This window comes from Dendrobates tinctorius, unplaced genomic scaffold (genome assembly GCF_039654945.1).
Source record: "Dendrobates tinctorius isolate UK_male_01 unplaced genomic scaffold, ASM3965494v1 ptg000455l, whole genome shotgun sequence".
Classification (NCBI taxonomy): domain Eukaryota; kingdom Metazoa; phylum Chordata; class Amphibia; order Anura; family Dendrobatidae; genus Dendrobates; species Dendrobates tinctorius.
In genome coordinates, this window is record NW_027362117.1 from 1,107,082 (window position 1) to 1,120,094 (window position 13,013).

A 13,013-nucleotide genomic window follows, 5' to 3' on the forward strand; every position below is an offset into this window, starting at 1 on the left:
TTTCCCGTGATTCCGCACAAAGAATGAGCATGCTGCGTCATTTTCCACGATGCGATTCCACAGCGGAAAAATACGCAGCATTAGCACAGCATGTGCGGAATGCCATTGAATTCAATGGGTTGCTTTTTGTATGCATTTTCGCTGCGAAAAAACGCGGCAAAAAACGCATAAAATCTGCAACGTGTGCACACAGCCTAAGTCTGCGGAGAGACGTAACCTACAGAAATGGCGCCCTCCCCTATCGGCGCTTTAAGAACCTTCTAAACGATTTTCCTGCACCTTCGCCCCCATAAGTGTCATCAGAGGGTCTGCAGCCAATTAAGGGCCATATGTGGTTTATGTCTGAAGCGTGGTCCGAGATTTCCTCCAGGAGGGAAGGATGTGTAAAGACTGAGGTAAGATCTGAGTGATCAGGAGGAAAACATGAAGGGGATGTAGGTGGAGGCTCAGGATAAATACCCCGGCACCCAGACGTTTCCTCACCAGTCCCAGCGGAGAACCAGACTTGTGAGTATTATATAGCATAGTATTACACACTATTCTCATAAAATGAACTGCTGTAATGTGACAGTGATATTTCTAGTAAGAAGTGCTGGCTCAGTGGTTACATGCACTGACCCTAGATACAGAGTCAGCCCCTGAGGACCATGCCTTTACTTTAGGTATATGATTAGTTATATTAATTGATTATATCCTGAATCATCCATAGTTACATGTCTGATAATGTAGTGGAGAAGCTGACTCAGTGGTTACATGCATTGACCTAGGACCCTGTCTGTCACTTTAGATATATGAGCAGTTATTCTGATTAATTATATCCCTAAGCTTCCATAGTTACCAGTCTGATAATGTAGAGTAGAAGCTGACTCAGTGGTTACATGCATTGACCTAGATGCAGAGATAGCTCCCGAGGACCATGTCTGTCACTTTAGGTAAATGAGCAGTTATATTGACTGATTATATGATGAATCTTCCATAGTTACCAGTCTGATAATGTAGAGTAGAAGCTGACTCAGTGGTTATATGCACTGACCTAGATACAGAGATAGCTCCCGAGGACCATGGCTGTCACTTTAGGTAAATGAGCAGTTATATTGATTGATTATATCCTTAATCTTCCATAGTTACCAGTCTGATAATGTAGAGTAGAAGCTGACTCAGTGGTTACGTGCATTGACCTAGATCCAGAGATAGCCCCCGAGGACCATGCCTGTCACTTTAGATGTATGAGCAGTTATTCTGATTAATTATATCCTTAATCTTCCATAGTTACTTGTCTGATAATGTAGAGTAGAAGCTGACTCAGTGGTTACGTGCATTGACCTAGATCCAGAGATAGCCCCCGAGGACCATGGCTGTCACTTTAGGTAAATGAGCAGTTATATTGATTGATTATATCCTTAATCTTCCATAGTTACCAGTCTGATAATGTAGAGTAGAAGCTGACTCAGTGGTTACGTGCATTGACCTAGATCCAGAGATAGCCCCCGAGGACCATGTCTGTCACTTTAGATGTATGAGCAGTTATTCTGATTAATTATATCCTTAATCTTCCATAGTAACTTGTCTGATAATGTAGAGTAGAAGCTGACTCAGTGGTTACGTGCATTGACCTAGATCCAGAGATAGCCCCCGAGGACCATGTCTGTCACTTTAGATGTATGAGCAGTTATTCTGATTAATTATATCCTTAATCTTCCATAGTAACTTGTCTGATAATGTAGAGTAGAAGCTGACTCAGTGGTTACATGCATTGACCTAGATCCAGAGATAGCCCCTGAGGACCATGGCTGTCACTTTAGGTAAATGATCAGTTATATTGATTGACTATATGATGAATGTTCCATAGTTATCAGTCTGATAATGTAGAGTAGAAGCTGAGTCAGTGGTTACATGCACCCGATAGAATATAGAATATTATTAGCTATATCTAAGCTATTAATAATTTAGTCTTCTAGTCTTATTTGTCTATTAAGCAGAGCTAGATCGGAGCCAATGGCGACCTCTGTAACTTGGGGAAAGGGAGAGCTGTGTAGAGATGGAGCTTCTGCAGGTGAGAGATGAATATCCAGACGGGTCCAGTAGATTGGATGTAACCTGCAATATCCTGCTCTGGAAACTGTGGCCTGAGGCATCAGGTGAATGGGTCTGAATGTAGCGGAGGCGGCTTAGTCTAGGAATTCATATCCGTGGACAGGTCGGGCTTAACCTTTTCATGCCCAGCGTGGTTTTGATTTTCCAGTGATGAGGAGCGCTTTCTGATAGACTTCGGGCTCAGTCATCGTTTCATTTGCTCCTTTTGTTTTTTTCTTGGTTTTGGTGTTTTTCTCCGTTGCTTTACGTCTGTTTTAAGCTTTCTCCTTTTCTCTTCTAGTATTCGCCTCTCTGTGGATGAGGTGTGGGGTGCACAGAACTTTTGGCAGATTCAAATTGTCATTTTTTTTAATGGTTTTATTAAAAAGGAAACATCATTTACCATGAAATCCATTCACATGAGAGTACAAGGATCCCAAAGTGTCAGACGGCGGCCTTGACCCCGAAAATCTTAGTTTTAAATATTTGTAGAAAAACAATTCTAACACGACTAAGCTATTAAGGAATGGGGAGGGAAAGTGAGGCTCCATGAGAAGCATGAAACTTTTACGCTTTTTTTTGCATCATTTTTACGGAACTTTCAACTTTTTGTCCTTAAAAAAAAAAACCAGATACAAATGTGAGGCGCATTTGGAGCAAACGGGGTTTGTCATTTTGATGAATTGGGTGTAAAAATCGTCAGCGAATAAAAGACGGAAAAACGAAAGTGACTTAAAAATGCAGATGATGAATGGGGCCCGTCATGTTTCCTTTTAGTGACATTGGAAGATCTCTGCTTGCTGTCAGTGAATGAAGACCCCGGATTCCATCTGGAGGCAGTGATACAGTTTATCCAGTGCTGATACATTGTAACAAACTGTCAGCTTTGTGCAGATGCTTCTTTGTGTGCATCAGCTAAGGTCACTGCCTCTGAATGTTAAGGAGAGTGTTCTCATTCACTGACAGCAAGCAGAGATCCTGACAATGGGGAGTAACACAAAGTCCATTAGTGAGATCAGCCCTTTCTGTTATACAGTGAATTAATATATGACAGGGAGGACCCTGCAATGTCTCATGGGGTACATGGGGGCACAATGTCAAAATCATCTGCCTCCAAGGGCTGATACTGGGCATCTAGCAGGTCATGGAGCTCCTGGGAGTTGTAGTTCACCTCCACAGGTTTATCCACTTGTTTATTTCGCAGGCTTATATAATATTTTTCACCTTTTGATATTTTCGTCACCGTCCCTCTCGCCGCCCCCCACCCTGGTATAACCGTGCCAGCACATACCTCTCAGCGTTCTTGGTGCCGCCCACCCCAGATGTTGGGTTTTATAGGAACGTTGCTCTCTTACAAGCAGTAATTACTCCTTATATCCCCAGCAGAAGATTTCCTTGTGGCAAGTGAAAAAGGAAAAATACACAAGACAAGTCAGCATGAAGACCCTGGCACTGCTCCTGGTCGTGGCTCTGGCCATTGCGGTCACCCTCGCATACGGTAACGATTATTTACTTGATTTCTTCGAAGAAAAAACTGCAAATTATCTGAAATTCTAAATACTAGAGCACCTGGAGGCCATAGACAGGACACAAGCTGCTGTAACCAGAACCATAGACAGGACACAGGCTGCTGTAACCAGAACCATAGACAGGACACAAGCTGCTGTAACCAGAACCATAGACAGGACACAGGCTGCTGTAACCAGAAACATAGACAGGACACAAGCTGCTGTAACCAGAACCATAGACAGGACACAAGCTGCTGTAACCAGAACCATAGACAGGACACAGGCTGCTGTAACCAGAAACATAGACAGGACACAGACTGCTGTAACCAGAACCATAGACAGGACACAGGCTGCTGTAACCAGGACCATAGACAGGACACAGGCTGCTGTAACTAGAACCATAGACAGGACATAAGCTGCTGTAACCAGAACCATAGACAGGACACAGGCTGCTGTAACTAGAACCATAGACAGGACACAGACTGCTGTGACCAGGACCATAGACAGGACACAGGCTGCTGTAACCAGAAACATAGACAGGACACAGACTGCTGTAACCAGAACCATAGACAGGACACAGGCTTCTGTAACCAGGACCATAGACAGGACACAGGCTGCTGTAACTAGAACCATAGACAGGACATAAGCTGCTGTAACCAGAACCATAGACAGGACACAGGGTGCTGTAACCAGGACCATAGACAGGACACAGGCTGCTGTAACTAGAACCATAGACAGGACACAGGCTGCTGTAACCAGGACCATAGACAGGACACAGGCTGCTGTAACTAGAACCATAGACAGGACACAGACTGCTGTGACCAGGACCATAGACAGGACACAGGCTGCTGTAACCAGAACCATAGACAGGACACAGGCTGCTGCAACCAGAACTATAGACAGGACACAAGCTGCTGTAACCAGAACCATTGACAGGACACAAGCTGCTGTAACCAGGAACATAGACAGGACACAGGCTGCTGTAACCTGAACCATAGACAAAATAATAATAATAATAACAATAAATTTTATTTCTATAGCGCCGACATATTCCGCAGCACTTTACATTTCAGAGGGGACTTGTACAGACGATAGACATTACAGCATAACAATAATCACATAGATCATAACAGATACCAAGAGGAGTGAGGGCCCTGCTCGCAAGCTTACAGTCTATGAGGAAAGTGGGAGACACGAAAGGTGGGTGGTAACAGTTGCCCTGATTGTTTGGACCAGCCATAATGTTAAGTGTGTATCAGTACAGACACAGAGGGCTAATGGATGCATAAAGCATGTGGGAACATGATGCGGGGAACCTGGTTATGGTAAAAACTTTTGGCTGTGCCACACAGGGATAGGTTAGGTTAATGCGTTGAGGCGATAGGCCAGTCTGAATAAATGAGTTTTCAGGGCACGCTTAAAATTGTGGGGATTGGGGACTAATCGTATTGACCTGGGAAGTGCATTCCAAAGAATTGGCGCAGCACGTGTAAAGTCTTGGAGACGGGAGTGGGAGGTTCTGACTATTGAGGATGCTAACCTCAGGTCATCAGCAGAACGGAGGGCGCGGGTAGGGTGGTATACTGAAACAAGGGAGATGTAGGGTGGTGCTGAGCCATGGAGGGCTTTGTGGGTGAGGGTAATAAGTTTGTACTGGATTCTGGAGGGGATGGGTAGCCAGTGTAATGACTGGCACAAGGCAGAGGCATCTGTGTAACGATTGGTGAGGAATATGATCCTGGCTGCAGCATTCAAGACAGATTGGAGAGGGGAGAGTTTGGTAAGAGGGAGACCGATTAGAAGGGAGTTACAATAGTCAAGACGAGAATGAATAAGAGAAACAGAGTTTTTGCGGAGTGAAAAGTAAGAAAAGGTCGAATTCTAGAAATGTTTTTGAGGTGCAGATGACAAGATCGAGCCAGTGATCGAATGTGGGGGGCAAAGGAAAGCTCGGAGTCAAGTATGACCCCAAGACAGCGGGCATGTTGCTGGGGAGTAATAGTGGAACCACACACGGAAATGGCAATGTCGGGTGTAGGTACATTAGTAGCGGGAGGAAACACAAGGAGTTCAGTCTTTGACAGGTTCAGTTTCAGATATAGTGAGGACATGATGTTAGACACAGCGTTTAGACAATCGCCGGTGTTTTCTAGAAAGGCTGGCGTGATGTCAGGAGAAGAAGCGTATAATTGGGTGTCATCAGCATAGAGATGGTACTGGAAACCAAATCTACTGATTGACCAATAGGGGCAGTGTACAAGGAGAAGAGGAGGGGGCCTAGAACCGATCCTTGAGGAACCCCAACAGTAAGGGGAAGATGAGAGGAGGAGGAACCGGCAAAAGATACAGTAAAGGAGCGGTCAGAGAGATAGGAGGAGAATTAGGAGAGAACGGTGTCCTTGAGGCCGATGGAGCGGAGCATAGTGAGGAGGAGCTGATGATCCACAGTGTCGAATGCTGCAGAGAGATCCAAGAGAATTAGCATGGAGTAATGACCATTAGATTTAGCTGTTAGTAGATCATTAGAGACTTTAGTGAGGGCAGTTTCTGTAGAGTGTAAAGAGCGGAAACCGGATTGGAGAGGGTCGAGAAGAGAGTTATCAGAGAGACAGCGGATCAGACGGGAGTGGACCAGGCGTTCCAGGAGTTTAGAGATGAAGGGAAGATTAGAGACAGGTCTATAGTTAGTGGCACAGTTTTGGTCGAGGGATGGTTTTTTAAGTAGTGGATGTATGATGGCATGCTTAAATGAGGAGGGAAAAATACCAGAAGAGAGAGAGAGGTTAAATATTTTAGTTAGGTGAGGGGTGACTGCAGGGGAAAGGGACTGGAGGAGATGTGACGGAAATGGGTCACTGATGCAAGTAGTTGGGCGAGAAGATGCAAGGAGCCTGCTCACTTCTTCTTCTGTGACTGGTTCAAAATCAGAGAGTGAGCTAGATGCAGTGGGGGAGGGAGGACAGTGCATGGTATGAGGTGATTGGGAGATAATTTCCTGTCGGATCTGGTCAATTTTTTCTTTGAAGTAATTGGCCAGATCGTCAGCTCGGAGCTCCGTGGTTGGGGCCTGTACTCTTGGGTTGAGCAGGGAATGAAAAGTGTCAAAGAGAGGTTTCGGGTTATTGGACAGTGAGGTGATGAGGGTGTTGAAATAGGTTTGTTTGGAGAGGTGAAGGGCAGTGTTGTATGTTCGAAGCATAAACTTATAATGGATGAAATCTTCGGGTTGGTTGGATTTTCTCCACAGACGTTTGGCGCACCTGGAGCACCGCTGCAGGAAACGTGTTTGCACCGTGTGCCAGGGTTGTCGCCGTCTGTGTTGTGGTGTTCTATTTATAGGAGGAGCAATTTCATCCAGGGCAGTTTGAAGTGTTTCATTGTAATGCTTCAGTGCAGAATCAGGACATGAGAGGGAGGAGATAGGGGCCAATGAAGACTGCAAGTTCTTCATAAGTTTCTGGGTGTTAATGGCCTGTATGTTTCTATAAGTCTGGACAGTGGGGGTGACCTGAGCAGCCGGGCAGTTCTTTATAGAGAATGAAAGAAGGTTGTGGTCAGAGAGCGGGAGAGGGGAGTTTGTGAAATCATCCACTGCACAAAGCCGAGAGAAGACCAAGTCGAGGGAGTTTCCGTCTTCATGCGTTGGAGAATTAGTAAGCTGCGAAAGGCCAAATGAGGAGGTTAGAGATAAAAGGTGAGTAGCAGATGGGGAGAGGGGAAGAGCAATGGGGATGTTGAAATCGCCCATGATGAAGGTAGGGATGTCACAGGAGAGAAAATGTGGAAGCCAAGTGGCAAAATGATCCAGGAATTGATGGGAGGGGCCGGGAGGACGATATACCACCGCCACTCGCATGGAGAAGGGGGTGTAGAGTCTGACGGAATGGACCTCAAAAGAAGGGAAGACAAGTGAGGGCAGTTGAGGGATAACCTGAAAGCTACATTTTGGTGATAGGAGCAGACCAACGCCAATATATAAACAGGCTGCTGTAACCAGAACCATAGACAGGACACAGGCTGCTGTAACCAGAAACATAGACAGGACACAGACTGCTGTATGCAGAACCATAGACAGGACACAGGCTGCTGTAACCAGAACTATAGACAGGACACAAACTGCTGTAACCAGAAACATAGACAGGGCACAGGCTGCTGTAACCAGAAACATAGACAGGACACAGGCTGCTGTAACCAGAACCATAGACAGGACACAGGCTGCTGTAACCAGAAACATAGACCGGACACAGGCTGCTGTAACCAGAAACAGACAGGACACAGACTGCTGTAACCAGAAACAGACAGGACACAGGCTGCTGTAATCTGAGCTATACACAGGACACAGGCTGCTGTAACCAGAAACATAGATAGGACACAGGCTGCTGTAACCAGAAACATAGACAGGACACAGACTGCTGTAACCAGAACCATAGACAGGACACAGGCTGCTGTAATCTGAGCTATACACAGGACACAGGCTGCTGTAACCAGAACCATAGACAGGACACAGGCTGCTGTAACCAGAACCATAGATAGGACACAGGCTGCCTAACCTGAGCTATAGACAGGACACAGGCTGCTGTAACCAGAAACATAGACAGGACACAGACTGCTGTATGCAGAACCATAGACAGGACACAGGCTGCTGTAACCAGAACTATAGACAGGACACAAACTGCTGTAACCAGAAACATAGACAGGGCACAGGCTGCTGTAACCAGAAACATAGACAGGACAGAGGCTGCTGCATAAACTTAACACTGACACTTTTCTTCCTTATCCAGACTCATATGAAAGCCACGAGTCCTACGAACGTTATGGTAAGAAGAACGATTTGTTTACAAAATAAAGATATAAGAAAGATTGCAGGACTCCTGCTTGTATCTGAGGGGTTGTTACAGTGTATCAGGGTAAACAATTCTTTGCTCTCTACCTCTGCTTTCTTTATGTATTTCTCTTCTCTCTGCTGTCTGACCTGTATTCTATACACATCATCACTCTTATATTTTTGCTGCAGATCCGTTTGTTAACTCAAGAAATGCCAACTCCTTCATGCAACGGAACGTGCGAATGAATGAGCGGTAAAAAGAACGGCGCGCACAATAATCTGACACTCTGTGCCGGCACATACAGATTACACACGACTAGAGCCTATAGACTATAGTATTACTGCAGAGCTGCATTCACAGGTGTTAGACTCCAGCCACATCCAGAGCTGCATTCACAAGTGTTAGACTCCAGCCACATCCAGAGCTGCATTCACAAGTGTTAGACTCCAGCCACATCCAGAGCTGCATTCACAAGTGTTAGACTCCAGCCACATCCAGAGCTGCATTCACAAGTGTTAGACTCCAGCCACATCCAGAGCTGCATTCACAAGTGTTAGACTCCAGCCACATCCAGAGCTGCATTCACAAGTGTTAGACTCCAGCCACATCCAGAGCTGCATTCACAAGTGTTAGACTCCAGCCACATCCAGAGCTGCACTCACAAGTGTTAGACTCCAGCCACATCCAGAGCTGCATTCACAAGTGTTAGACTCCAGCCACATCCAGAGCTGCATTCACAAGTGTTAGACTCCAGCCACATCCAGAGCTGCACTCACAAGTGTTATACTCCAGCCACATTCAGAACTGCATTCACAAGTGTTATACTCCAGCCACATCCAGAGCTGCACTCACAAGTGTTATACGCCAGCCACATCCAGAGCTGCATTCACAAGTGTTATACTTCAGTCACATCCAGAGCTGCATTCACAAGTGTTATACTCCAGCCACATCCAGAGCTGCACTCACAAGTGTTATACTCCAGCCACATCCACAGCTACACTCACAAGTGTTATACTCCAGCCACATCAAGAGCTGCACTCACAAGTGATATACTCCAGCCACATCCAGAGCTGCACTCACAAGTGTCATACTCCAGCCACATCCAGAGCTACACTCACAAGTGTTATACTCCAGCCACATCAAGAGCTGCACTCACAAGTGATATACTCCAGCCACATCCAGAGCTGCACTCACAAGTGTTATACTCCAGCCACATCAAGAGCTGCACTCACAAGTGATATACTCCAGCCACATCCAGAGCTGCACTCACAAGTGTCATACTCCAGCCACATCCAGAGCTACACTCACAAGTGTTATACTCCAGCCACATCAAGAGCTGCACTCACAAGTGTTATACTCCAGCCACATCCAGAGCTGCACTCACAAGTGTTATACTCCAGCCACATCCAGAGCTGCACTCACAAGTGATATACTCCAGCCACATCCAGAGCTGCACTCACAAGTGTCATACTCCAGCCACATCCAGAGCTGCACTCACAAGTGTTATACTCCAGCCACATCAAGAGCTGCACTCACAAGTGATATACTCCAGCCACATCCAGAGCTGCACTCACAAGTGTTATACTCCAGTAACATCCAGATCTGCACTCCCTGGTTATTTTCTATAGCTAGTGTCACAGTTCTTATGGAACAGTTCTTCAAATGATGGAATTGGTTTCTAAACTATTTTTTCCTCTGTTGATTTACTCAATGAAATGATTCAGGAAACTAGAAGCAGTATGCAGCTCTGGATGTGACTGGAGTAGAATAGCTCAGAAGTGTTAGCTCGTGTTCTGTAGAGATCTAATCCATGACACATTGTGGAGTTGCCCTTTAAGCGCTGCTCTTGTCATTGCTACTTATGTCATTTCCCGTTTATCCAGACTTCGTGCCAAGAGCCCCTGGGAACGCCAGCGTGAGACGTGCGAGGAGTACAACCCCTGCGAGCGCTACGCCATGCGACACGGCTGGGGAGCGGCTTACAAGCGATACTTCGGACAGCGCAACGGCGGGAGATACTAGGAGATGATGGGCCCTGCGCTATTCCGCCAGTTTCTCTTTCATTGTTGAGTTTTATCGTCTGCACCTTACAATCAGCATTTTTCATATATTGTCATAATTCTGGGGGGATCCAGGACGGGGACACGATATCCGCACCCGATTCCGGGGCTGTAAATAATCGCTTCACTGTGGAAACATAAGTACAAGAAATAAAAATCTGCTTTATAACCGGTGTCACCTGTCACATGGCGCGAAAACCCGGAATGTGTGAGTCTCCATAGCAACCATTGTTACTTTTATTAATTAACAAAATATAAAGTGACTGAAGAGAAATGTAATATCAGCATATGTTCACCGACAGCACTTCAATAGAGAGATGCACATTCTGGTCCAATGACCCAATTGGAGCATATACCATCAGATAGAAAAGAAGAACAGCATCCCTTCCAGGTGATTAGAAGTTTTCAAAAACTTGACAAAGACCTGCAAAGGTCGAAATGTTGTATTTTGGCAGAATAAAGTTTTTGAAAACTTCTAATCACCTGGAAGGGAGGCTGTTCTTTTCTATTTGAAGAGAAATGTAAATCTCATCAGTATCTGGTGACCGCCCGTCGCCTCGATCATCAGTATCTGGCGCCTGCCCATCTCCTCCATCATCAGTATCTGGTGAGCGCCTGTCACCTCCATCATCAGTATCTGGTGACCGCCCCTCTCCTCCATCATCAGTATCTGGTGACCTGTCATCTCCTCCATCATCAGTATCTGTGGTGCCCGCCCGTCGCCTCCATCATCAGTATCTGGTGAGCGCCTGTCACCTCCGTCAGTATCTGGTAACTGCTTGCCTCCATCATCAGTATCTGGTGACCGCTCGCCTCCTCCATCATCAGTATCTGGTGACCGCTCGCCTCCTCCATCATCAGTATCTGGTGACCGCCCGTCGCCTCCATCATCAGCATCTGGTGACCGCCCGTCGCCTCCATCATCAGTATCTGGTGACCGCTGTCATCTTCATCATCAGTATCTAGTGACTGCCCCTCGTCTCCCTAATCAGTATCTGGTGACCTCCCATCGCCTCCATCATCAGTATCTGGTGACCACCACTCCCATCCATCATCAGTATCTGGTGACCGCTCGCCTCCTCTATCATCAGTATCTGGTGACAGCCAATTGCCTCTGTTATCAGTATCTGGCGATTGCCCGTCACTTCCATCATCAGTATCTGGTGACCGCCCGTCTCCTCCATCATCAGTATCTGGTGACCGCTCGCCTCCTCCATCATCAGTATCTGGTGACCGCCCGTCGCCTCCATCATCAGTATCTGGTGACCGCCCATCACTTCTCCTCCTCACTTGTACACTGGTTATAGATAATCTCGGCAGGATTTTGGGCCAAACATCTTGGAGATCTGACCCCTGGTCTCCTGTGGATGAGGCTTGTGCGGATCCTTCATCTGATCCCAGACAGATGGGATGATGTGAGTTCAGGATTCTGGGGGCCGGATCATCACCCCCAGGACTCCTCATCATTAATGACAGTGACTGGATGTTGGGGGTCGTGGTCCGGCTGCAGAATACATTTGGAGCCGTTAGTCGCCTCCTGATGACATCACATGATGGGTCGGTGTGTGCCCGGATTTCACACCATTAATCCTGACTAAACACACAACTCTATGTGCTGAAATGCAGCCGCTGACCTGCCGGACCCTCTGCGTCACTGCTCCTGCAGACCCTCCTTCTTGTGCCGCTCTCCAGCCTTTGTTATAATCTGCTTCTGTTACAGCCAAATATACTCCTCAGTCCCGACACCTGCTGACATTATCTGCCCCCTGGTTCCTGAGTTTTCGTGCAGAGTTGAGTCACTTGCTCCCATGTAGATGGTTTGGGGTTTTGGCCACAATTCTTCCATGAAGAAGACTCCTGGCCGCACTTCTCCGCACAGTTCTGAGCTGATGGCACTGCTGGACATCTCCATGCTGTGTCTCATCTCTTTCACTAAGTCACTGTCATGACTCCATCTGAGCACAGCTGATGGTGTGGGGAGCTATTCTTGCAGCCGGGCTGAACTGCGAAGACCTCTGGACCGTGGGAAAATGCCAGTGATGAGGTCACAGCAGATCAAGATCAGTGTCTATACAGCAGATCATCATGAGAAATTATCATGGTGATCTGCTATGAAGACACTGAGCATGAATGGCGGCGACCTCTTCACTGGCATTTTCCCACGGTCCAGAAGTCAGAGCTGGTCAAGCAATGAGGGAACGCAGACTCAGTGATGTTACCGCTAGTCACTGAAGCTCCGGGCCCAGCAGCTCATTCACCAGTGGTTTATCATCTGGGGCAGTCGTATCTTGGCACCGTCCTGGTAGAAAAATGTATGTTCCCCAGATATGGATTACGGCGTGAGACACAACGCCGGACAGGTATGGTATATTGTTGGTTTATTATTATATATTCATTACAGGAGATCGAGGGCTTCGCATGGATTAGGTGTGGTTGTAAGTATGGTTTAATTAAGAACAATAAAGGAGTCTGTGTCTTTATTTCAATTAAAGGATTTTTAACTGGGTGTCTGTGTTTTCTTTACAATTTGACTATGGGGTCAGTAA

General features: G+C 46.5%; 1 protein-coding gene across 1 annotated transcript; it reads left to right on the top strand.

The window, feature by feature from the left end:
* Nucleotides 1-3,396: 3,396 nt before the first annotated feature.
* MGP (matrix Gla protein) lies at nt 3,397-10,636 on the top strand. Its single transcript, XM_073564440.1, has 4 exons — nt 3,397-3,571; nt 8,363-8,398; nt 8,596-8,659; nt 10,291-10,636. The coding sequence occupies exons 1-4, from the start codon at nt 3,511-3,513 to the stop codon at nt 10,427-10,429; spliced, it is 300 nt and encodes a 99-aa protein (XP_073420541.1). The 5' UTR covers nt 3,397-3,510; the 3' UTR covers nt 10,430-10,636.
* Nucleotides 10,637-13,013: the final 2,377 nt, after the last annotated feature.

Coding starts and splice junctions, on each gene's coding strand:
- MGP (XM_073564440.1), top strand. CDS start 3,511: ATGAAGACCCTGGCACTGCTCCTGGTCGTGGCTCTGGCCATTGCGGTC. Junction 8,399..8,595: donor CGAGTCCTACGAACGTTATG/GTAAGAAGAACG, acceptor TTTTTGCTGCAG/ATCCGTTTGTTAACTCAAGA. Junction 8,660..10,290: donor AACGTGCGAATGAATGAGCG/GTAAAAAGAACG, acceptor CCGTTTATCCAG/ACTTCGTGCCAAGAGCCCCT.